General features: G+C 47.3%; 1 protein-coding gene across 1 annotated transcript; it reads left to right on the forward strand.

Annotated features, from left to right (window-relative positions):
• Positions 1-946: 946 nt before the first annotated feature.
• On the forward strand, positions 947-25125 carry RIPK4 (receptor interacting serine/threonine kinase 4). The gene is made up of 8 exons (XM_038153152.1): positions 947-1538; positions 10097-10388; positions 18176-18324; positions 19077-19126; positions 20156-20314; positions 21194-21300; positions 21808-22060; positions 22983-25125. The coding sequence occupies exons 1-8, from the start codon at positions 1357-1359 to the stop codon at positions 24158-24160; spliced, it is 2370 nt and encodes a 789-aa protein (XP_038009080.1). The 5' UTR covers positions 947-1356; the 3' UTR covers positions 24161-25125.
• The last annotated feature ends 975 nt before the right edge of the window (positions 25126-26100 follow it).

The raw sequence follows: 26100 nt of genomic DNA on the forward strand, positions 1-26100 counted from the left end.
CCAGCTTTATTAACCTTCAGACCCGTGATAGGTGTGAAGGCTGTGATGCGGGTCGGAACAGCCTCTTCACCAAGTCCTGTTACACACCAAAGGGTGCAGGCTCCTTCCAAATGCAGCACCTCAGGGTGAGACCCCGCACCCGCTGCTCTGAGTCACAGCTGGACACGAGCCCAGGTGTGCCCAGGTGGCCAAGAAGGCCAATGGCACCTGGCCTGTGCCAGCAGTAGCGTGGCCAGCAGGACCAGGGCAGAGATTGTCCCTCTGTGCTGGGCACTGCTGAGGCCACACCTCGAATCCTGTGTCCAGTTTTGGGCCCCTAAATTCAGGAAAAATGTTGAGGTGTGTCCAGGGAAGTGCAAAGGAGATGGTGAAGGATCTAGAGAGTCGAGCCAATGAAGGGTGACTAAAGGAACTGAAGGAGTTTAGTGAGGAGGAAATGAAGATCAGGGGGGACCTTCTCACCCTCTACAACTCCCGGACAGGAGGGGGCAGCCAGGGAAGGTCAGGCTCTGCTCCTAAGGAACAAGGCACAGGACTGGAGGACACAGCCTCAACCTGCACCAGGGGAGGTTTAGGATGGAATCAGGAAGAATTTCTTCGCTGGAAGGGTGGCCAGGCATTGGGAGGAGTACCCAGCGAGTCCCCATTCCTGGAGGTGTTCAAGAGAATGGATACAGCACTTAGTGCTGTGGTTTAGTTGACAAGGTGGAGTTTGGCCAGAGGTTTCACTTGACGATCTCGAAGGGTTTTTTTTCCCAAACAAAACAATTCTGGAGATCCCTGCAATTAGATCCACAAAAGGACCCAGGCACTAAAATCTAGCGCTGGCATCCTCACAGCTTCTAATCCCACGGGCTACTGAAACCCAGGGACGTCCGAGTTCTCGGAGCCTAGAACTGATGCTCCAGAGCGCGCCAGGACAGGCGGCAGCAGCAGAGTGTGCCAGGACAGGCCCACCAGCCTGGCATGCACGGCTCAAGGGACGGAGGGACAGCCACCCGCTGCCTGTTCCCTGGGCAGGGGAAGAAGAAAAGGCAGGGATGAGGCGGCTGGCGCTCCCCTTCTCCTTTATTTAACAGCTTGTCACAGCTTATTTGTCACACTCAGCAGCGTGCGCGGCGCTCCCCTCCCATCGCTGCGGACACCAGCGCGGCCCCGGGGCAGACACAAGCCGGGAACTGCCCCTCTGCTCCGTCCCGGGCCACAAAAAGGAGCCGTGCAAAACCCACCCACCGGCCCGTCCCAGGAAGTGACGGCAGCCCGGTCCCCCCCCGGCACACCTGAGTCACCTGGGCGGGCGCACGGGCGCTGCGCTGCGCTCCGCGGGGCCGGGCGGTGTCCGGGCACGGCAGGGCCATGGCGAGGGACAGCGGCTCCCCCTGGGCCATGGGGCTGCTGAAAACCTTCGAGGAGAGCGAGTTCAGCAGCTGGGAGAAGATCGGCTCCGGGGGGTTCGGGCAGGTGTATAAGGTGCGGCACCTCCACTGGAAGACCTGGCTCGCCATCAAGTGTTCGCCCAGCCTCCATGTGGATGAGAAGTAAGGGGGGACGAAGGGAACGGGGGACACTGGGGGGGACGAGGGATTCTTCCCACGAAAGCGCTCCGAGCCCTCGGTCACCCCGCGGATGCGCAGCCGGGGAGCCGCGGGGCGACCGAGCGCTCCCGGTGTGCAGGCAGCAGCAGCAGGTACCGTGAAACACCCCAAATGTCCCGCCTGGGAACCGTGAAACACCCCAGATGTCCCGCCTGGTCCCTGGGAACCGTGAAATACCCAAAATGTCCCGCCTGGGAGCCATGAAATATCCCAAATGTCCCGCGTGTTCCCTGGGAACCTGAAATATCCCAAATATCCTGCGTGTTCCCTGGGAACCTGAAATATCCCAAATGTCCTGCGTGTTCCCTGGGAACCATGAAATACCCCAAATGTCCCGCGTGTTCCTTAGGAACCATGAATTACCCCAAATATCCTGCGTGTTCCCTGGGAACCTGAAATATCCCAAATATCCTGCGTGTTCCTTAGGAACCATGAAATACCCCAAATGTCCCGCGTGTTCCCTGGGAACCTGAAATACCCCAATAATCCTGCGTGTTCCTTGGGAACCGTGAAATATCCCAAATGTCCTGCGAGTTCCCTGGGAACCTGAATTACCCCAAATATCCTGCGTGTTCCCTGGGAACCTGAAATATCCCAAATATCCTGCGTGTTCCTTAGGAACCATGAAATACCCCAAATGTCCTGCGTGTTCCCTGGGAACCTGAAATATCCCAAATGTCCTGCGTGTTCCCTGGGAACCGTGAAATACCCCAAATGTCCCGCCTGTCCCTCGGAGCCATGCGGAAAGCATTCCTGCCCTGCCCAGGCTGTGCGTGTGCCGGCTTGCACGGCCCCGCTGCGGCCCCAGCAGGCACCGACCGCGCCGGGGTGGGATGGGATGGGAAGGGAAGGGAAGGGAAGGGAAGGGAAGGGAAGGGAAGGGAAGGGAAGGGCAGGAGGATCGGGAATGTGTCTGGGATGCTTGGCAAGAGCCAGGCCTGGCTTCCAGCTGCAGGGGTTGTGGCTGATGTGGTTGGGGTGCTGGAGCCGCGGGTTTGGTGTCTTTAGGGAGCGGGTGCTGAAAGGAGCCGTGCTGGGAAATGTGTCCAGGGCAGGGCAGCGCTTGTCCGTGTGTCTGTCTGCTCGGGATGAGGCCTTGCAGGTGTGTTGTACTGCAGGGAAAGGTGTCCCACGGCGGGACTCCCCTGCCCTCTGTGCGATCGCACAGATGGGTTTGGGTTGGGAAAGACCTTACAGCTCATCCCCTTCCAGCCCCCTGCCATGGGCAGGGACACCTTCCGCTGTCCCAGCTTGCTCCAAACCCCATCCAAGGTGGCCTTGAACATGTCCAGGGATGGGAGCCATGGGGTGCAGGTCTCCTTTCCCAGGAGAGGAAGGCTGTCAGGTGCATCTTTAGAAACATCCCGGCGTTGTAGGGGCAGTGGTGGCCTCCAGCAGCTCAGCCTCTCCCTGTGCACAGGGAAGTGAATATGCACAAGCCCACTTGATCTTTGGGATCTCCCCCAGCTCACAAGCTGATTCTGCAGTTCAGTTTTTGAGACGTGGATTGGCTCAGTCACAAAAGGGTTCCTGTCGGTGCCTCTTTCCTGCAGAAGGAGGGAGATCAGCCAGCCCAAGACTGAAAACCTTTGTAGGATTTCTGGGGTACTTGAGCATCTTTTCCAGGATCTGAATTGCTGACTTTGCAGTGGGCATGGCTTGTGGAGTGCAGTAAATGAAATTAAATGTCCTTTGGAGGGGGAGAGTTTATGCATAGGGTAACTGTGCTGTCTGTGAATAAAATGGAAAAGAGTTGCAGAGTGTATTTTATTGTGCTAATCTGCAAGCCCCCTACTATTAAAACCTCAAAGGGGATTTCAGGTTTGATGCTTATTGATCAAAATACCACCGTGGCTGATGAATTTCACTAAGCTAAGATCAAAACATGTCTGAAAAATAAGCTAGAACTTTTCATTTGCAGTGTACATCTAGGAATTTACTCCAAAAGTTAATTTCCACTCTGAGACAAAGGATGCTGTCACCTATTTTAATATGTCTAGTAATTGATTTTAGTATTCATTTATTAGTTTAATATTTAATAATTAGTTTTGAGATTTGCTATCAGATCTCTATATTAATATGTACCACGAGCAGTAGAGAGTCAGCTGTCCCTCTGTGGCTATGAGGCGTGCAAATACTGATAGATCATACAAACATGCAGCTCAGTAAGCAAAAAATGCCCTGAGAATTGGGGAACTTTGAGCCCATAGGGCTCCTGCAGCTCCTGATCGAGTTTAATAAACCACTAATTTGTTTTACTGCAGAATCTGTGCTTCAGATGCTTGAGGAGAGCATTGATAAGAAATTGGAGTGTCCCTGGCCTTTGAAAGAGCTGCCCCTGCTAAATAAGTGTACACTGATTTTTAATTTTTTTTTTTTTAATTGCTCATTTGATTCTTGGGCTGTTCCGTCAAACCCCTTTCAGGAGATGGTTATGCTGAGGCTTTTTGCCCAGAACTTTTCTTCTAAGAAACTTGTGCTATTCAAATGGTGGGGTGGGGGGCGCAGACAGAATCAAACGCAGCCTCTTCAGCTGGCAGGTTGCAACAAGCCTGTGTAATTAGATTGTTAATCCAGGAGATTAACTTGACTCGCTGTTTCTTGGAACCCTGTGAAGAGTCAGAAGAATTGCCAGTGGTATCAGAAACATTAACTGGAAAGCGCGGAGGCTTTTTCTGATGTATTTACTTGGTACCACATTAAAACCCTGTTTGTAATGGCTTGGTGGTGGTAATACCCTGTGTAGTCTCTCTTACTGTGTTTCTGCAGACAGGGAGAGATTTGGAGTAATTCCCTCGGCAATTATCACATCTTAGAGCCAAGTGGCCTCAAGCAGAAGAAAAACTGAACGTAGAGCCAGAAGTGTTTTTTACCTTTAAGCCCAAGCCCTCTCAGACAATGCAGCCAAATTCCATTCCTAACGCCTTATTTGCTCCCACTTTGCTGAGATCTCCTCTCTCTCCTGGGACTCAGGATGCTCTCAGAATGGGGAGGTTCAAGGTAAACCTGATCAAAAGATTTCTGTGACCCTGAAGGGTGGAGGAGCCTCTCCCCCAGGACTTGCGGTGGAAGTCTCCTCTCTTTATCCGTGTGGGCTGCAGAAAAACAGAGGCAAACTCGGAGAGAGAATGCTCTGCCGATTTCTTCTGCCGAACATAAACGTGCTTGACCCTAAGGTGTGACATTTCCTGGAGAGGGATCTTTACTGGAGGTGTTGGCCATGGGGGGGAACTACAGAGTGTGGAGGTAGGAAAAAATTCTTGATTAAGGGAAAAAAAAACCCCAAGCAAAGCCCTACATGTATCTCCCTCTGCACATCCTGGATTTGGGAATGGAGCAGGACTTGGAAGTTGAGGAGGTTTTAGAAATGCCTTGCTGTTAGTGGATGCTGCATTTATTTGGGTGAAGGTGAGTGAATGTCTCTTCTGTGTAGGGAGAACCTAAGGAGTCACCTTTGCTCCTTAAAGAGTAGGGGAGAGCCTGGCTGCCCTGTAATCCTCTGGTACCAGAACTGCACAGATGTGTTAGCAGGGCTGACATCTGTTAACCCGAAAAAAAGGGGTTTTCTTGCTTTTCCCCCCCCAACATACTCTGCCCTGACCACGCAGTGGCTTTTGTCTTCTCATATTCACATTCTTCTCTGCGAGAAGTGAGGAAGTGGTTAAATGTGTGCCCTGCAGAGCTCCAGACCTCTGCCGTGATGCAGGTGAGAGCAGCTCCTGAGGACATTCAGGGGTGGTGTAATTTGGTGGACCCCCATCAACACCACCAGCAGTTTGTGAAGAGAGAACTTAAATTCCTGACTGGGTCTCCCCTGGGCTGGGAGAAGCCTGGCTGCTCCGTGTCTGGAGGTGCCTCACACAAATGGGCCCCAGCTGCAACTTTTGAGCCTTCTCAGGAGCAACTTTTGAGTTTCTCTGGAGCAACTCTTAACTGCTCCGTCTCAGACTCCATTAGGGAAATGTGGTGGTAGTGGTGGGGGAATATAAAACTGCAAGGACTGCCCGGTGAGTCTAAGGTTGTAGTTTTACAGCAGTCTTATCTCTAGGGCACAAAGATTGGATCCATGCAAATGCAGGTACAGCTGCAGTTCCTGCTGTTCTTGTGGCAGGGTTTGTGGGACAAGGGCTGGGCCCTGGGGACTGGGGCAGTGGGCAAGAGCCAGGCCCTTGTGTCTCCAGGAGAATCCAAGGAATGCAGCCCTGTCTGTCTGATGTGGAGTGGAAGCAGACAGCTCTTTGGAGGTCTCCCATTCACGGAATATTTCTAGTTGCTTTGAAAAGGAGTGATCTGTGCTGGCTTTTCTGACAGAGGTGCTCTTTTGGCACTGGATCCAGTGCTGGAGCTCTTGATGTGTGGGCCCCTGTCTTCTGGTACTATTTACAGGAGAAAGTGTGTGCAGCCCATCATTTACATGACCTCAGCTGTCCTGTGTGTAAGCTTCTTTTTTCTTTTTTCTTTTTTTTCTTTTTTCTTTTTTTTCTTTTTTCTTTTTTTTTCTTTTTTCTTTTTTTTCTTTTTTCTTTTTTTTTCTTTTTTCTTTTTTTTCTTTTTTCTCTTTTTTCTTTTTTCTTTTTTCTTTTTTCTTTTTTCTTTTTTCTTTTTTCTTTTTTCTTTTTTCTTTTTTCTTTTTTCTTTTTTCTTTTTTCTTTTTTCTTTTTTCTTTTTTTTTCTTTTTTCTTTTTTATTTTTTTTTTTTCCCCTTTTTGTCCTTTTTTCTTTGTCCATTTTTCTACCCCTCTTCTTTCCCCCCTCTTCTTTCTCCCCTGTTCTTTCTGTTCCCCCTTTCTTTCCCCCCTCTTTCCTCCCCTTCTCCCCCCTCTTTTCCCATTTTTCTTTTTCCTTTATTTTTCTTTCCTTTTTCCCTTTCCCCCTTTTTGTCCTTTTTTTCTTTGTCGATTTTCCTTCCCCCCCTTCTTTTCCCCCCTCTTCATTTTCCCCTGTTCTCTCTTTTCCCCTTTTTCCCCCCTTTCCCCCCTCTTTCCTCCCCTTCTCCCCCCTCTTTTCCCGTTTTTCTTTTTCCTTTATCCCAATAAAGTCAGGATACCCTATGGAGCGCATGGGTATGAAATAACAAACCATTACAACCCGGGCTCAGACCTCCACCTCTCCACTGACAAACCCCACCAGGAGCTTTGCTTTTTTTTTTTTTTTTGCTTTTCCTTCCCTTTGGACAGCTCAGGATAATTCCTGAGCACGGAATACCTGCGCAGTCCAAGAGCCACCCCCGCCCCATCCTTTGATGCTCGGGATGCGCTCCCGGGGGCAGAGCCTTTGCCAGCGCTCCTGTGGCACCTTGCGAGGGGGAAAAGGGAAGGGAAGGGAGAGACCTTTGATCTCTGCCTGCTGGAGGAGATCTTGCTTTAACCAGCTGTTCGTGTTAGTCGCGGTGAAAAATGCCAATCGCTTGCTTTTAAAAATTTTTAAAGTTTAATAGTAGTGAAATGGTTAGTGATGTAATCAGAGTAATAAAAATTTGAACAGTTGAGGTTAGGACAAAACGAGACAATAAGAACAAAGAGTTAGGGACAGTCTGGGTACCTTTTCTGGGCAAAATAAGCCCGAAAAAGGACCCACATTAACAGAGGATTAACCCTTAAAAACAACAGCCTGTTGCATATTCATAAACCTCATACATGATGCATAAATCCCATTTAAAGAAAGGATTCTGGCTGGTCAGCATCAACTTCTTCCTCTTAAGTTCGTTTCTTCTGATAATGGAGCAATAAATCCTCTTTCTCTGAAAGCTTTAGGTGTCCTGTGGCTGCTATCTGGTGTGACTACCTCATTCCTTTCTTTAACAAAATATCCCACACACATAGTTTCTATTTTAACATTATGTTATAACCTAAAACTACATTTGAGGAGATTCATACAGCATAACTTTCTAACATAACACATATAATACTCATCCTAATATTTGCGAAAAGCCAGCCATAAAATACACATTTTTCACACAGCATTAATGCAAGCGTGCTCCTAACGACTGCTTTGGCTCTCTTAGCTTCTTTCATCTTTCCTTTTCTGCTTTCAAAAGGTGACAGGGGTCCTTCTGAAAGCTGTGCCAGGCCTCTGGCTGATTGGGTCTTGAATCCTCTGGGTATGGGAAAGTGCTAAGGGTGGTAATTGTTGCATGGGGGCTTTATTTAAACAGGCAAATTAGATAGAGGGCACTCGCCTGTTATTCTCTTAATTCACTCGATGAACTGGATCTGGTCCAAGCAGAAATGGAGCTTTTTTTAAAAAAAAATTAATGAAACAGAAAATTCAGGTTTTTTAGAAAACGCCCCATTTCCAGCAGCCAATCTGTGCTTTTGGCCATGCTGTTGCTAGCCTGAGAACCCCATCCCCAGGAGTCTCGTGGTTCTTGTCAGGCCTTGGCTGTTGCTGGGCTCTCGCTTTGCCTGGGAGGGCTCAGACAGGTATTTTACATCCCTGACTCCAGCTCAGCCCGGTGAATTATGCTGGCTATGCGTGTGGCTTGGGGGCAAGGAGTTGGTTGTGTTATTCATGGGCGCTCCCTTCCAGCGTGCCAAGGAGCAAACTGGGTCCTTGTCTGCAAAGGCAATTATTTCACAAGAAAGTTGCTGTAGGGAGCAGCAGGAGCCAACATGGTTAATGGAAAAGATTTCCCTTATCTTTTCTGTTTCTCTTTAAGCCGTTTTTCAGCCGGATCTTGCCTCTGAAATGGGTTTGCTGCTCCTGGCTGGGTCCTGGTGGGAAATGTTACCTGCAGCAGGTGGGCAGCAGACCACATTGCCAGCCTTGAGGAGTGTCCTGCTGCCGAGTCTGAGGGCTAAATGACGCCTCCCAAAATCTGAGGGTCCCTCACAGGCTGTGCTTCAGCTTCTCCCAGGTCACCCAGGCAGTGGGGGGGCCATGAGAAGAGACTTGGCTGTGGGCAGGCTGGACTTGGTGTTTTCTCTTTTCAGGAGTGCAAAATGCTGCTAGCTGGCCTTGGATTTGAAATTTTAAAACCAAAGCAGTTTGATTGAGCTGAGGTTTTGCCATGAGGCTCCCACAGTGGCAGCTGGCATCGCTTGGTGGTGGCACAGAGCACAAACTTTGTCCTTTTACTTCAGGTACTGTTGCCCATTAGATAGTGTGCACATCTTTGGGTGCATTGCAGGAGCTGTTGTGTAATAAGAGAGGGTCTGCTCAGGAAATATTACCTGTCTGACCTCCCTGTGCCCTCTTCTGTGAATCTATGGCAGCAGCAGTGATGTGTCAGTGCCCAAAGCTGCTCTGGGCAGGGTTCATAATCACTAACAATGCAGTTTTTACAGGTTGAAGGGTCTTTAAAGCATCGAGTGTGGCCCCTCTTTGTGGGCACAGCCAGCCTGGGGACACGACCCTTGTTTCCTCTTTCCACCTTGAGGCCCTGTGGGCTCTTGCAGAAGGCTGGGAGTGAGGTGCAGAAGAAAAGCACAGCAATTAAGGGTCCTGACCTGGGAGGCTGCAGCTCGGACTGAGTAACACTTACCCCTGTGCAGGGTCAGGCTGAAGTGACCTGTAAACAACCCGGGGTGCTCATTACAGCCCGGGCCTGTTACATCACTGAAAATGGTGAGCTGGGAGTTTTCAGCACCTGCCGGGGCTGAGTGAGTGCAGTTTGGATTTGTCAGAGCTGTATTTTGGGGAGGCTTTTGTTGTGTCTCCCTGGTTACAGCCAGCGGTTTGCTCCCCTCAGTGGTGGGTCCAAGGATTCCTCTCCCAAGGTCTGGGTCTGTGAGCACTCAGGATGCACCAGCAGGGCTGCTGAAGAGATGCTGCCTGGCTTCTCTTCTGATTAACACAGCCCTGTGACTCACCAAAAGTTAATAACTTCAGCCCAAGGAGTTCCAGCAGTGGGAAAGCTGGGCTCTGAGTGTACCATCCTCTTCCTGAGCAGCACAGCATAAGCATCAAAGCAGGGAGATGGGCTTTGCACTGGGGATGTTCACACCATGGAAGTGTGGGGCTCACCTGTGCTCCTGCAGCTGGGAGCTGCCTACTCTCATAGTTGAGACAGAGACAATACAAAGCAACACACTCCTTTTTCAGAAGGCTTCAAACTGTTTTTTATTACGGCATGTATGCCTTTTATACATCCCTAAAAAATGATAATTTTACACTTTACTCATTGGTCACGAGAGACAAACAAAGTGCTGATTGGAATAGGCAGTTGTAGGTTTCATTTCTCCTCCTTTCTTTCTTGGTTTCTCTGTCAGCGACCTTGGTAGAAAGTTCTTTCAGGGGTAAACATGGATCCTCTTCTCAAACTTCTCCGTGGCTCACAGAAGTCGCTGTGAAACCTCTTCCACAGCCTACCATTGAAAGCACAAACCCCCAAATCAGTGAATATGGAAATACACCTGGGGTGCAGGCTGGAGAGATGCAGCGTGGGTCTGTCAGGGGGTGATGTGAAATGTGGTGTTGGGTTCTGTAAGAAATGTTTTGTGCTGCTTGGCCTGAGGAGAAGCAGCTGCTCCATCCTTCACCTCCCATTCTCTTCCACCCAGGGAGCGCATGGAGTTACTGGAAGAAGCCAGGAAGATGGAAATGGCAAAATTTCGCTACATCCTTCCTGTCTATGGCATCTGCAGAGAGCCAGTGGGCCTGGTGATGGAATACATGGAAACGGGGTCCCTGGAGAAGCTCCTGGCCTCCGAGCCCCTGCCCTGGGAGCTGCGCTTCCGCATCATCCATGAGACAGCCGTGGGCATGAACTTCCTGCACTGCATGTCCCCTCCCCTGCTCCATCTGGACCTCAAGCCTGCCAACATCCTGCTGGATGCCCACTACCACGTCAAGGTACGCACTGGATGCTCTGTGCCAGGGTATCCAAGCTTTGGTTGGTCCCCCGTGGCTCCTGCCAGATGCAAAAAGCCTGAGCGAAGCCAGCAGCGTTCCTTTAGAATTAGAGAAATGCCCACTGACCCAACTCCTCTGTTTCCCGCTTTAAAATCCGCCCAAGTGGAGCCCTTAAAGAAATGCACCTGGTTTATGCACCATTTTATGCATTTTATTTTAGTACATAAGTAGAGGTGTGGTTAGGGAACTTGTGAGAATGCTCCTGAAATTTTAGAAGGATGCAGTGAGCTCTGGTGCTGAGACCTAGCGGGTCCTGCTACAAATTCCTTTGAGAACTGGGGGAGAAAAGTGGTGTGAACCTCTAAATCATCTTTGCCACTTCCACAGTTGCCTTGATTGCCTTGCTCTGGGTCTTTGCACCACTAAATGGACAGATCTCATTTGCAGCTGGAGCCTGGGGAAGCCTTCCCAGAGGCAGCTCATTTCCATTTGCTCAGGGCATGTACAGTGAGGAAGGAGCTCTGTCCTCTGACTGTTCATGCATACCAGAGGTCGCTGAAAGGAATTTCTTTTGTGGCTGTTAACAGCGTGAAATTATTTTCGTTATGCATTTCCAGAGTAAACAGGCAAACTTGTTAGCATGCTCTGCTGGAGGTTCTGTGGTCAGCTGGACCGAGGAGGTTGTGCTTGCTTTCTCAACTTTCTTTTTTAGAGAGCACAGAGACTGAAATACATTTTTTCCCCTGTTTTTTTTTTTTTTTTTGTGTGTTCATTTTTTTTAGCAGTGCCATAATCCATCTTCTCCCTGTTTTCCTGGCCCCCTCACTGATCAAGGGCCTTTAGTCTTGCCTGTATCATTCTAAAAATGAAGTTTTCATTAAATAAAGACATATTTCCTGATGTCATGATAGGTTTGGAGCCATAAGAGGTGTGTGCCACTAACAAAATGATACTTGTGATGGTCTCAGCTTTTTTACTAGGCCTCTTAGTCATTTATTTCTTAGAAGGATTTTCTTTCTGAGGTAGGAGGCATCTACAGGTGGTCATGCTATTATGACCAGAACATCAGGATTTCAACTGTTGAAAGCCTGTTCTCACACAACAGTGCTGAGAGACCTTTGCTAAGTATTTATTTACTTAAAAGTTCATGCGTGCTTGCATAACTCCTTAAATTCCTGATTCTTGACTCATCCATGAGCCCAGATAGCAAGGCTGTGTTTTTCTCACTCTTTCAGGAGGTTGAAGTGCCTGATGTTCTGCCTGCTGCACAGCCCATATCTGGGTGGTGATGTAACATGAAGGGGCAAAGTGCAAAATGTATAAAAATAGAAAAGTCTCTGGCGAGCTCATTGCTGACATCCCTGATGTGCTTCTGTAGGAAAACACATCGAGGTCTTCAGGTCCTTTCCATGCAGTCCAGAAAGGAATGGTCTAATCCAAACCTTTTCCAGCCAGCAGTCTTTTACATCCACAGGCATCTTGGAAAGCCCTCCAAGAAGCAAAGCAGGCACAGGAACCCAGATGCAAAATGAGAGATGAACACATTCTGTGAGGCGCCTTCCCTTTAAAAATGTGGCCCCGAACCTTCTCTTTGCGTGATGTGAAATTTACAATTAAATTTCAGACCCTGCAGCTTGATTTAATGTGCGTTTTCTTGCTGGAAGGCTAATGGAGCTGCTGATTGAAGTGTTTTTAAATGTCAGCATTAATTTAGTACGTGACCTGTCCCTAACAGAGTCCTAAGGTGAGCGAAGAGATGTTGCAGACTGCAAAAGAAGAGGTTGGGAGGACTTTTACAGACTGTTTGCCCTTGAGCCAGGAAACAGTCTTCCAGTGGAGAGCACTGGAAATGCTGCTGTGCCATCCTGCAGTGAAATGCAAACACACCCTGCTCCTTTTACGAGTGCTGTGCTCACTGTAAAGCCCTGAGTGAGGCTGGTGACTCAGGCAGTGCTGCTGTGCACAACTTATCATCAAGTGGGTGCCTCCATATCGTAAAGCCTGGCCATTACATAAGCCTGTGCTGAACTGGGAGGATAATTAGGAGGATGGCATTAGCCTGGGCAGGGATATAGACAGACAGATATTAGCATTACCAAAGGCACAGTGGGGGATTCCCTGGTGATTTTGAATGTTTGTGTGTAACGTGCGCAGCGCACGGTGAAGGTTTGCTGTGTTTTGGAAGGTGGCTGCATCCATCCTCCCTTGGGAGCTCCCTTCCCTGCCATGTCCTGCTCCATCTTGTTTGCCTTAAACACTGTGCTTTCCTTGGCAGGATTATTCCATAGCCAGGAAGGCTTTGTCTTCCTTCACGTCAACCTTTTTCTCCTGTTTGTACCACCAATATCCCTCCTTGCCCCTTTCTCCAGCACTCCTCATATTCAGTCTTCCAATATTTACATGCTGTCTGACATCTCTTTCTTTGCTCAACTGGACCACATCTTCTGAGCTCTTCCTTCAGCTCTCCTGCCCTCCACACACATTCTGGATGTGTTCCCTGAGCTGCTGTGATGTGGCAATCGCTGGCACGGGGAAGCAATGCCACATTCCAGCTCTGCCCTCGTGGGCTGGGAGTTTGCTCCTTCCCTGCTGCGATGTGATCTCTCTGCAGGGCCCTTGGTAGGAGAATAAACACCCCCACCACGTGCAGAAATCTCATGCCCAACTTGTTGCAGGCTACCATGCCCTCGTGATCTCTGCTGCTGCTTCACGGGTCTCCTGTCTTCCAAAATCTCATGGTCAAGAGTGTCACTTTTTTTTGTTTAAAATTAAGCCAACCTGCAGCTTCATACTTTCGGGCAAAACCATTATTTTTAAGTTCTTGTTTCTCTCCTGGGTTTTTTGCACCTCCTCATCTTGTCATATATATATTGGTACATATACACACAGAGACATACATGTATATATGTGTGGGTTCATGTACACACAGAGACAAGCCTGACCAGTTGTTTTTCATCTCCTACATTTTGGTTTTAAGGAACTTGAAGCAGAACGAGCTGCTCTCAGCTGTGCACTGCTTTAAGCTCTCTGTAGTTGCTTTCCTCCCCTCCCCAGTCCTCCAGTTTAAACCAGTGTGAAATTGGTTGCACTGTGTTGTACTGCGCTGATGGTCTTGCCTCTGTGGTCATCACTTTATTTGCTACAGCTGCAAAACTTCTGAGAATGGAGTTAGAAGCAGCCCAGTCAGATGGCAAATTTCATGATCAGAAACCTTCTGCACGCAGGCTGTTAAGTGTAGGTCCAAGCAGTACCCAGAGGCCAGGCTGGTAAAGAGCAGCTGTCTCTTTTTATTAGACTGCCTGATGGAGCACAGCCACTTCTTTATCAGCTGCAATTGCTCTCCTGTTACTACAGATGAGGAGAGCCTTTGTTCTGTGTGTCCCTTCTGCTTGTTTCCTACCCTTCCTGATCAAGGTTTCCATGCAGGGCTGTTGTTGCACGGCTCTTTAATCCCAACCAACAAAGCTGGTTTGCACCTTGATCAATTCTCTGATCGATCTGATTGTGGTGGCACAGGGGAGGGAACAAAACCATCCCTGTTACGGTAATGCAGATTCACGCTGGATTAAAATGGGTGTTTGGCTTTGGTTCATGCTGCTTCTGAAAAGAGCATTACAAATGTCCCACCTGAAAGTGGTTTGGAGGAGTTGAAAGTTTCAGGGCAGGTTGGAAAAGGGTGGAAATGCAGTCTGTTTCAGAAAAGTTTATTTTAGAAGCTAACTGAAGTGAATTCATTAAAAAAACCCTATTCGTAAAGACATAGGTTTGAAGTGCACATTGTATTGGTATTTGGAATTCATTTTTAGTCATAATGTTTAGCAGTCCAAATCTGTGAGCCATGCAAATTCCTTAAAAATTTCAGGCATTTTTAAAGAACAAAAATGTAACAGCCTTTTCCCCCTACCTCCAGAAAAAACTAAGGAAACCTCCCCTGCCACCAGACACCCTAATACCCCACAGACAATTGTGGGGGTATTCTCAATATCCAAGTGCAGAGACTTTGTACAGAGACAAATACTGCATGTTCCAGCAGAGATTAAAAATTAATCCAGTGGATTTGATGCAGAAAACCTTTTGGTGAACTCTGTCCCTGAGTCCATGGCAGTGGGTTCTTGAGTTTTGTTGCAGAAAAATGACATAAAGCATTAGGAGCTACGTGCAGAGTTCAGGACGTCAGGAGGTGAGAGCAGAGTTCAGGGCAGCCTGTCAGGAGTCATCAGTAAAAAAAGGCACTTTCCAAGCACACATTTTGTTCCTGGGAACTGGATCCCTGCAGTGCTTGGGAATAGCTAACTCTAGTAGCTGTTGTGGTTATGTGAGCGTATCTTCTAGTTTCCAAAAAAAAAAAAAATTACAAAATAGAAAAAAAATTACAAAAATAATTTCTTAAAGCATCTAAAACTTTGCAAGTGAGCATTTTTGTACGAACTAGAATGGAAAGATCCGTGAATGGCAGAAGCAGAGAAAGTCTTGCGTGCGCTGAGTTAAAAAAAATCAACTAAACTAAAACTAAAAATAAATAAATAGAAATCTTCAGATCGTTGCTGGAAGTGGGCAGGAAAACACGTGCAGCTCCCGTCCCTGCTCAGTGCTCACGTGTTGGCTCTCATGCAGCCCTTGAAGGAGCAGAGCTGCCTGAACATGAACCATCCCAGCGCCTGCGTGGGCTCTGGCCCAGGCTCCTTCCCCTTCTCCCCACCTCCCGCGCAGGCTCTGCACGCAGCAGTCTGTCACCTCCGTGCCTCCCCTGCTGCTTCCACGTGTGCTTTTGAAGGGACCCACCTGAGATCACTGATGGTGATGCCTCAGGTTTAGCTTTTCTATTTTTCAGAGTCTGTGCTGCTTTGGTGTGTGGCTCTGGGCTTCAGATTATGGGATGGTGAGCTCTCTGCACAGAGCAGGGACACAAAACAATTCCTGCTCCAGCTGGGCACCAAGGACAAATGATCCAAAGCTCAGCCCAGGAGCACAAACAGCGTGGGCTGGAGAGAGACAAGCAGGGTGGGAGTGCCTGGGCTAAAGCTGGAACTGGACAATGAACTGCAAGGTGCAAATGGAGCAGAGCTGATCCAAGGGAGAGACCCCGTGCCTGCTTGTGCATTTTGGGACCATTTTGGGGCATCTTGGGTTCAAGAGCCCTGGCTGGGCTCTTGTGCTGCCCAAGGTGGATCCATGGAGGCCTTTGAATAAATCCCTGCTTTATTCTTTAGCTCTGTCCAGTCTCTGCTCTGGGTCAGCCTGCACAAGGCATCAGTGTGAGGAGCGAGATTGTGGATTCCCTTGGAATTTAGGGGAAGGGCAGAGCCTGGGGTGGGCTGCAGGGACGAGCAAGGATGTGGAGGAAGGAGTAGGGAAGGGTGCTCCACTTCCAGTGCCTCCCCCAGCAAGGGAGTTGCAGAACGAGGTGCCTGGCAAGCAATTTAAAGGCAAACCAGGCAAGTTAAATGGCTGCATCCTCCACCCACTGCGCAGTTCCCACTGGTGTTTAAAGAGCCTGCATGACTAAACACAGCATGCAGTGTGGAAAATTCGCCCTAGAGGAACTAATAAAAGCCACGAAAAGCTGTCTGCAGAATGTTGCTGTTTTGTTGCAGCCTGCAAGATAACAATTCCTCAGTTTCCAGTGCTTTCTCCTGCAGAATTTGGTATGATCAAAGCCCTGCTGTACAGGTGATTTTTTTTTTTTATTAATTGACATAGCACCCAGTCCTTCACACTAGGTAGGGACAGTTCCACAAGTGAAGTTCTCGCTAGCCCAGGGAGGGTGTATGCTATGTACTTTAGCTGTTTCTTAGTTTGTAGGGTGACTTTTTTTCTGTCTGGAGTGCTCAGCTCTGCCTTAGCCCCCAGCTTTAGATTCGCGCACCGTAGCTGGTGGCTCCAAACACAGGAGTGTCACCCTGCTGTCTGCATTTCATCTTTATTTCTTAACTCGGGCACTAGGAAACACGCCATTGTTTAGACAAAGAGGGAGGTGTGTGGCTTTAATTATAGCTGGATTTCTTGAGGTGTGCACAAGCCTCGGCCTCACGTTAATCAAAGGAGAGCAGCGCTTCGCCCCGTCGGATCCGTTCAGACTTGCAGGGTTCAGTTCATTTGTGAGCCTGACACCGCAGCCTGCTGTGATGCTGGGCTTGGGCTTTTGTTCTCCTGTGGAGCACCAAGCGCCCCAGACTCATGCAGGATTTCCTGCAGTGCTCAGTTTGACTCTTCCCAGGGTGGCCTGGCGTGTGGACAAGGGTTTCTTGCTGCTTTCCTGGGCTCCAGTGCTTGGCTTGCTGAGGATGCCAGCAACCCCTCCCTTGAGAGTGTAGCTCCACAAGGATGAGAAACTATTCCTCCAGATAACTTTGCTTTTTCCCATTTTTCCCCCCTCATTTTTTTTTCCCCTGTGTGTGGGTTTTTTTGTTCCCCAGTCATTCCCACATTACCCTACAGATTAAAGAAGGACAACAGGTTGGACATACCTGTGTTTTACTTCTCCAGCTCCTCAGAATGCCTCTGCTGAGCTCTTTGTCCATGGGAGAAGTTCTTGCTGAAGCTGTGTGGGTTGCTTTGTTTGTTTTATGGCAAAGGGAGATTCCTTGCATGGCTGAGTAATGTGCCTGTTCTCCAGGAGGCTGAAGCTGGCAGCAGTTTTCTCCCTTTCCAGTAATGGACACATGTTACAACTAGTTTTGTGGTATCTTTAGAGAGAAACTTCTCAAAGTCTACAGTCGGAGCCTATTAAAAAAAAAAAAAGAAAAGCTTTTTTTTTTTAATTATGCTTGTTGTTTTGAGGGAAAACTTTCTCAAAGGAGAAGCTGTGAAGATCAAAAGGAGAATGAGTCATTGAAAAACCTGAGTATTTATTAGATAAAAGGAATGTATAAGTTGAGGGGGGGGAGGAGGAACCTTATCTGACATGTAGATAAAAATCAGTGGGCTCAATGGTCCAAAAAGACTTCACTTTCCTTGAAATTACCACTTGGCATAATAGACATTTTTGTCCAGTGGGAAATAAGTAAGACAAAGGAAATTCCTGGCCTATCTGTTTGCTGATGATTGGTATGCCTTTGAGAGCAAATGAATGCATATTTGCCTGACACTTCAAATTAAAGTGGAGGTGTGTCCTTTTTATAAACTTGCTGTCACTTGTTGTGCTCATTTCAGCTGTGCTCCCTGCGTCACTGCACCAACTTGCTGTATCTCCTGGCTGCCAAAAAGAGCTCCCAGTGTGGGTTTTTAGTGTGTGTGTGTGTTTCCATTTGGGTTTTTGTAGCACTCGGTGGCTCTGCTGTTGGGCTTGGTCCTCGTTTGGCATGGTCAGTGTAACAGGGATACCTGAAAGAGTGATTCTCCAGAGTTCATTGGAGAGCCAGGACCTTCAAACACCTTGTACAGAGTGAGGTTATGTAGGGAAAGGGGGTGGCAGGGCCAATAATTACATTAAAGTAGTTTGCAGTAGCTAAATTCGACTGGTTCAAATTACAATAAATTGTCTTGACTGTTTGTTGTGTTTGCTATGTAATGGGCTGGCATGCTGCTGCTCGCAAAAGGTGCTTGCCTTTATTTTTTTTTTTTTTTTCTTCTGCTTCTTTTAGTTTAACCATAAAGAAAAGCCTACCATAGCATTATGCTTCCAGAGATGTTTTATTGGTTTAATACTTCTGAACAGCACCTCACTGTATTTGTTGGGTGATCCTGTTGCATCTGTTGCTCTTTGCAGAAAATATTTTGTGAACACCTTGAAAGCCTAATGGTGCCATCCACTTTTCTCACCTTCTTCCTCCTCTTTTTTTTTTCAGATTTCTGACTTTGGGCTTGCAAAGTGCAATGGCATGTCCCATTCCCATGACATCAGCATGGATGGCTTGTGTGGCACGATTGCCTATCTTCCTCCAGAGCGCATCAAGGAGAAAAACAGGTGTTTTGACACCAAGCATGATGTGTACAGGTCAGTGAGCTACGAAAACACCTAAATGCTATTTTAGTAACCCTGCAAAATGAGCCCTTGTTTACTTTTTTTAAAGCATGAAAGCCCTAAATCCAGTTTGAGCCCCGTCTTGAAATGTGTCACACTTGCTCTGGGTTTTGCAAAGCCTTTGTAGGGTAGAGGCCTTCTAAAGACTGCAGGTGATCCTGGGTCTTGAAATTATTTGTTGGCAGCTGGCAGTGGGAGGCACTCTGCCCACCTTTAATTTGCCTTCTAAAGGTACATCCTGGCCTAATTTTTGAGTCTGTGATAAAATTCTGAGTTATCTTCAGTGGATTTCATCACTAGGTCTTCAGCTCTTTTTCATGGCGAGATTATTAGCAAAAGGAAATCACAGCTTTGGATTAAAAAGATATCTCTTATTCTAAATGAAATTGATTTATTTGAAGTCATCTTGCAGGGCAGAAGCGTTAAATAAAACCCACTGCAATGCTTTCTCTGATTTTGTCAGGGTGGATGTGGAGTGGTTGGTAAATGGTACCAAGGACTTGGCAGCCCCCAGCAAGTCCCTGTGTTTGCTGCCTCACTTCCTCCCTGCCAAAGCTAGACTTTGAAATCATGGCTCTTAGCTTCATTCCTCTGTGTGTGTTCATCACCTGAATTAGGTGCAAAAGTGGAGGGATAAGGAAAATCAATTACACTTCTGTGGGGTTTCTATTGTTGAAAAATTTTCTAGAATTTTTTTTTTTACCTTTTTAAAATTTTTTTCGTAGCTTTTCCATCGTGGTTTGGGGAGTTCTTACACAGAAGAAACCTTTTGCAGGTAAGTTATGTGTTACCTTGTACATTTTTTTTTTCCTTTTCCCCATTGATAAGCACACTTCTTGCCCCACCAGCCCCAGATTTTTGTGCGTGACCTCCAAATTTTGACAGTCTTGTGTGGTAGAGACTTTTAAGCTCTCAAATTCTGATCACGAGCTTAAGTGCTCCTTTGTCCTACGTCATGAAAACAGAACCTGTATTGCTGCAGGGGCCCTTGTCTGCACGCTTTTGCTTCTGCTGGGGTTTGCTGCACAGCTTCACATCAGTGTGTGGCAAAGCCAACTTGGCAGGCAGCTCTGCTGTAGTTCAGAGAGATTTGCCTCCTCTGTAGAGAGGCTCTGTAGTGTATTTGTAGATTGTTGGTGCAGATTTGTTCCTTTAAAAAATAAAAAAAGAAAAGAAAAGCTGTCTGTGAGAATAAGCCCTGTTCCACCCCGCAGTAAATTCACCTCAACAGGCAGCTATTAATCCTTTATGGCTTTCCTGTGTCTGTGACTGGCCTATGTATAGCAAACATGTCCCAACAAGTTCCAGTCTGCTATTAGTTTTTCTCTCAGTGAGGGATTCCGTTTAGCTCAGTGATTGATTTACAGTCGGGAGCTGCATTAGTGCACCTCTTGGTTTGTGTTCTTCCTTCACCTTCATGAATAGTTCAGGTACCTGGTCTAAATAAAACCCGAGGTTCTGTTTTCTTACAGCAGATATGGAAACCCAAAGAGAAGTAGCAAAGAACTGTTTGAGTTGGTTTTTTCCCCCTTTTGTTCTTTATCTTTAATAGATGGAAAAAGAACACAGTCACTCACTGAAAATTGTTTTTTTTTAAATGATACATGAGAATCAGGTGCTACTGCATTAAAAATATCTTTTTGGAGACGACAACCAACAATTTTTTCCCCTATTGATAAGAAATTTAGGAAAAAAAAAAGTGTGAAAACAAATTTTCAGCCTAGTGCACTCTTAATGCTCTTGGAAAAAAGAGAAGTAATTCCTTTTGCTGGGACATCTAAATCTGTGTGCTTTTGCTTTACAGAGGAAAACAACATTTTACATATTATGGTAAAAGTAGTTAAAGGGCACCGCCCAGAGCTACCTGCTGTTTCCAAATCCAGACCTCATTCATGTAATAACTTGATCAAACTGATGCAAAAATGTTGGCAAGATGATCCTGGTGAACGGCCAACATTTCAAGGTAAGATTTCCTCTTAACTTGGCTGCCCATTTACTCTGCTGTGAGTCACGTTATTGCTCAGGACTCTGCTAATCCTTGGGGTAAACGCTGAGGAGCTCTGTGACAGAGTAAATAGAGCACATTGTGTGGTGGAGACAATGATACAGGCCAGTTACTCATCTGTGGAGGAAGGGATTATCTGAGGACATGTCTGACCATGATGGTGTTATGTAAACACGACAGGAATAAGCCTCGTACTGAGCCAGTCGGTCCATTTAGCCAGAAATTATGTTTATTTCTGATAGTGAGTGTCAGGACATAAGCCAAGCTGGAGTTGGTGTGGTTTGCAGAGTACCAAAGTGTTGAAGGAGCTGGCTCTTGAAATTTGTACTGTTGTACATTGAGAAACTGAACTGTTTTCTTGTATTGAAACAGTTTGTACAGTCACTTCTCTGCCAGTAAAAGGTTTGAACTTGTCCAAAGCACCTGTTGTGAGTTCAGGTGTGCAGAGGAATGTAGCTTCAGAAGAATGGGAGAGATTGGCCACTTCCCTCTCCCTCCTGCTCAAGCAAGGAATGAGGACTGAAGGGATGAGGGATTCCATCTTTTAAAAAACCTGTATCGAAATGTGCCAGCAGTACAGTGGTTCCCATTTCACAGTGTAACAGCAGTCTGGTGTGACTGAGAATGAATTGTTTGGGCAGCCCTGTGTACCCTTGGCTTGGCTGCACACTTGTGCCCACTGAGGAGGTGCTGGATGGAATGGCCAGCACTGGAGTCCTTCTCCCTCAGTATCTCAGAGATTTGAAGTTCAGTTGATAGAGAAAGGCAGCAGGGTATCTCAGAAACTCTCCTTCTGGAAAAATCAAGCAATAAAACCTTCTCTTGTTTTCTTTAAAGAAATCACTGCAGAAACAGAGGCCCTTTGTGAAAAACCAGAAGATGAAACAAAAGAGATGATAACTCAGGACCTGGACACCAAGAATGCCCCAGAGCAGCAGCCTGAGGTATTTTCTCTTTCACTTCTTGTTCAGACTTGCAGGGTTTTGGGAGGAACAGGCTCCTTTATGACCTGGAAGTTTCTAAGCAACCTTCTTTTTGCTGCTTTTGAGCACCACCTTGCCTGATGGAAGTGGGTCTTGGTGAAGGGAGGGATGCACAAATGACAGCAGGGGCATGGACTAGCTCAGGAAAGCCTCAGGGCAGAACCAGATGCAAGTGCATCTTATTCTGTGGAGGGAGAGCAGGAGAGTTAGGGAATAAAGGCTGGAACTGAGTGTATGTTACTGATCTTAAAAACCATCATAGACAGAAGAGCCACGTGGCTTTAGTGGCTTTGTGAAGACTGATGGAAACTGCCCTCCTGCTTCTGAAAAAATTCAGTGACTTTATTCATAGATTTCATTTAATGCAAACAGTGTTTGCAAACTAAGAAATTTATGTTTCTTCTGTAGGGCTTCATGCTCAGTTTTGTTCACTGACCTTTCTAAAATGCTTGTGTGCTTCTCTTGAAGGGGATTTGTGCACTATCCCAGAAGAAACAGGAGCCTGCTCTGCCATCAGTTAAGGATTACAGTCTCTCAGAGCTGCTGTCCCAGTTGGATTCAGGGATTTCACAGACTATGGAAGGCCCTGAGGATCTCAGCCGCAGCTCTTCTGAGTCCAAACTTGCCTCCAGTGACAAGCGGCTTTCAGGAGTTTCATCTGTAGATTCAGCTTTTTCATCCAGAGGATCCCTTTCCCTTTCCTTTGAACGGGAGAGTTCAGGTAATGGTCAGGTTTTCCTTTGTAGTTATTTGGATTGGGGCATGGGAGTCAATGGGTTGGAGAGTAGAATAACATTCTGGAAATTACTGTTAGCCTCGCTTTCTCTTGCTGTCAGCACTACAAATTTGTTTACTGGAGGTAGTTATTTAAAAGGAAAAAAATAAAAACAAAAGAAATTATGTGGTTCCCAAACGTGATCTAATGAGAAATAATAAATCTCACTTAGTTTTGTAAAGGAGTAAACTCCCATTAAAGCAATTACACAATCAGTCATGTGGAGGTTGGTTGGAAGGGAGGTCACTACTAGTCCAGCATCCCGCTTGACGTGGGATTAAAGCCACTACCCAGTCAGGTCAGCTGAGTTTGTGGCTTTTTCAGTTACACTAAGCCTAAACCTCAGGACCTTAGTTTTTGAGAGGACTCAAACCACCTTCTCAGCAGCCCCTAGGGCCATTGTGATAAAGACCCTGTCGCTTTTCATTCCAAGGCTGCAATCCCCAGACATCTGTTTTCCAGTTAGGTAAACAATGGTTAGTGCAAAGAGATCAACCACAACATCCTTTGGTCTTCGTGCCACAACAAAGGGAGCTAGTGGGGGCCCAAATCTGACCTGAAAATGTTTTGGGACTCCTGTGGGGCAAGGGGGGTGAATTGCTGTGCAGGCAGCTCATGGGCAGTTAAGGTGTGATGGGTATCAGAATTGTGATGCTGTCTTTTCCACAGAATCTTAAAACGGTTTGGGTTGGAATGGACCTTTAGTGAGCAGGGACATCTTCAACTAGATCAAGCTGAGTGCATTCAGGGACGAGGCATCCGCCACCTTTCTGGTCAACCTGTTCCAGTGTTTCACCAGCATAGTAAAAATGGCAATCATGGTAAAACGTTTTTCATGGTAAAAATTTTCTTCCTTGTATCCATTTAGATATTGGTACTACAGACATACAGAAGAGGAAGCTAACGGAGGCGATTTTATCTGGAGATACCAGCAAGCTGATGAAGATCCTCCAGCCTCAAGATGTTGACATTGTTCTAGATGGGAACTCCAGTCTTCTGCACTTGGCTGTTGAAGCAGGTCAAGAAGAATGTGTCAAATGGCTCCTGCTGTACAACGCTAACCCTAACCTCACCAACAAGAAGGGGTCCACCCCTCTTCACATAGCCATCGAGAAGAAATTTAAAAGCATCGTGGAACTGATTATGGCCAGGAAAATCAACGTCAACGCCAAAGATGAGGACCAGTGGACCGCTCTTCACTTTGCTGCCCAGAACGGGGATGACTTCAGCACCAAAATGCTGCTGGATAAGAACGCGTCCTTAAACGAGGTGGATTTTGAGGGCAGAGCCCCCATCCACATAGCCTGCCAGTACGGCCAGGAGAACATCGTGCGCATCCTGCTGCGAAGAGGCGTCAACGTGAACATCAAGGGCAAGGACGACTGGGTGCCCCTTCACTACGCCGCCTGGCAGGGCCACCTCCCCATCGTGAAGCTGCTGGCCAAGCAGCGCGGCGCCGACGTCAACGTGCAGACCGTGGACGGGAGGACCTCGCTGCACCTGGCTGCCCAGCGGGGTCACTACCGCGTGGCCCGCCTCCTCATTGACCTGGAGTCGGACGTCAACGTCCGGAACGGGCTCCTGCAGACTGCTCTGCACATCGCCGCCGAAACCGGCCACACCAGCACCTCCAGGCTGCTCCTCAAGCACGGGGCAGACATGGAGGCCGCCACGGCAGAAGGATACACGGCCCTGCACCTGGCATCGCGCAGCGGCCACTTAGCCACAACAAAGCTGCTGATGGATGAAAGGGCCAGCGTTCTAGCCAGAGGCCCTTTAAACAGGACAGCGCTGCACCTTGCTGCGGAAAACGGGCACTCTGAAGTAGTAGAAGAACTTGTCAGTGCAGAAAATATCAACATTTCTGACAGCGAGGGGTTCACAGCTCTTCACCTGGCTGCGCGAGGGGGGCACGCGAAAGCAGTGGAGGTTCTCCTGAAGCACGGGGCCCACACTGACATGCCGAGACCCAAGTGTCAGACCCTGCTCCCGCCTGCTCAGCACAGCAGGAATAGCTCCCTTACGGTGTTGTTAAGTGACACTTAAGCAAAAGGTGCCCCGTGGTGCTTTTTTACCTGGTGTGAGGAGGCTGCTGGAGCTCAGGGCCTTCTCCAGCTGAGCAGGGATGTGCTCACCAGCGGTGGCAGCCGATGGACTGAGGTGTTTGAGTGGGACTGAGGCCAGGTGCAAGGCCAAGAGCTGGAGTCTGCCGTGGTCTGTGTCACTCATTCCATGCCTGCCCACCCTGCCTGGATCAGGACATTCCCCTCCCCAAGGACGTTGTGAGAGAAGGATGCAACTTGCGTGTTCCCCCTGCTTTTTTTTTTTTTTTTTTTCTTATGTGCTAAACTAATTTAAGAACTAACATTATGCTTTTTTTTTTTTATTTTCATCAAAACAAAAAGAAAAAAAAAAGATGGCATAGATTCGTGGTTCATTGCAGCGATTGATATTTTGGGCTGAAAGCCTCCAGTGCAGAACAAGCACAACAGCAGTCTGCTGGAAATTAATGCAGGAGTTGAGGAAAGGGCTGTATAAGGTACAGTTAATCATGTTTCTGCTATGCTTTTTAATGGAGACATTGATTACAGATTTCCACGTACTCAAAGTTTATGAGGCAGACTTAATAACAAGGCAGGATTCCAAAAAGAATAGGCAGAAGTAAAAGCTTAACACTGTCTTCGTGTACAGTACTCCCTTGTATGTATCCTGAGATCAGTAAACTGGACTACATGCTTAGTGGTTTGTCTTAAATGAGCAAGTCAGGAGCTGAAACTCGTGCTGGACTGGAACTGGATGGTCTGTTCTAACACCGTTGTACCAATTTGTAAAACTGTTTGGAGGGGTTGATGACTGGAACTGATATACTGTGTATATAGGATTTCTACCTGTTGTATGCTTTTTTTTCTACTGAAGAAAATAGATTGCTTAGAGTGGGTATGTTTTAATACACCTTTTAATGTCACCCTTTTCAAAGTACAAATGTTGCCTGTTATTAATAAAAAATTGTGTTCCACAACTTGTCTGTGTTTTGGAGTCAATAAAGCAACTGAAACCCCATTGACCAACCACAGTAGAACACAACTGTCATGTGTTTAGTGATCATAGAATGGGTTAGAAGGGGCCTTAAAGACCCCCTAATCTGAGCAGGGACACCTTCCACTAGATCAGGCTGCTCAGAGCTCCATCCAGCCTTGTCCTGAATGATGTTGAAGCCCAAACTGTTGACAGGCAAGGCTGCCCTCAGTTTTACATTCCCTACAGCTTTACAGAAAGTCAGGAGCTTGCAGGAATGGGAGGTGTGTGTTATTTACAGAACAAAGTTGTAGAATAAAGCCTCACATAACCTAATCTTTATGCATGTAACACATTGATATACAACTGGGCTGGTTTCTTCTTATGCTGTAGCTGTTAGTGGAGAATGACATGGTATTAAAAAGTAGATGGTGAAGCCACGCTCCTGCCACTACATGGAGGTTACAAAGCAATGCCACTCTTAGCAGAGCGAGGTGGTCCCAACAAGCTCCTAAAGGTGCTGACAGGGAAACCTCTCACCCAACAAACAACTGTCATTTTCCTGCTTCCTTCCACTTCTTTGGAGACCAGTAAGGTGGGTGGCCATGTCTCATTAAGCTGTGCTTAATCACTGTCTCAATATAGCAAATTCAACCACAGACCACTTGGTCTCTCAAGCTTAAACGCTTGGCTTAGCCTAACACACACCATTCCCTTCCATTTCACAGTCTCCTGAAGAGTGAGATTAAAGATACTTCAATTCCAGTGCTTGCCTGAAGTGCAAAAGAGCTGTAAGAGCAGGTAACAGCAGTCTTGCACCTCCTAATAAAGGTGGTTAACACCAGCAAGGCAAAGGGAAAGTACACTTATAAAATGCTTTTAAAACAGCTCAAACACTGCTTTGCCAGTACATTCCTTCAGTGCCTAATAATAATAGTACATTAGCTTCTAATTAAACATGAGGCCACACT

This window comes from Motacilla alba, chromosome 1 (assembly GCF_015832195.1).
Source record: "Motacilla alba alba isolate MOTALB_02 chromosome 1, Motacilla_alba_V1.0_pri, whole genome shotgun sequence".
Lineage (NCBI taxonomy): Eukaryota > Metazoa > Chordata > Aves > Passeriformes > Motacillidae > Motacilla > Motacilla alba.

Excerpts from the sequence above, each read along its gene's own strand:
- RIPK4 (XM_038153152.1), top strand. The coding sequence starts at position 1,357 with ATGGCGAGGGACAGCGGCTCCCCCTGGGCCATGGGGCTGCTGAAAACC. Across the intron at positions 21,301-21,807 it reads CCCCAGAGCAGCAGCCTGAG|GGGATTTGTGCACTATCCCA; the intron begins GTATTTTCTCTT and ends CTTCTCTTGAAG. Across the intron at positions 22,061-22,982 it reads CTTTGAACGGGAGAGTTCAG|ATATTGGTACTACAGACATA; the intron begins GTAATGGTCAGG and ends GTATCCATTTAG.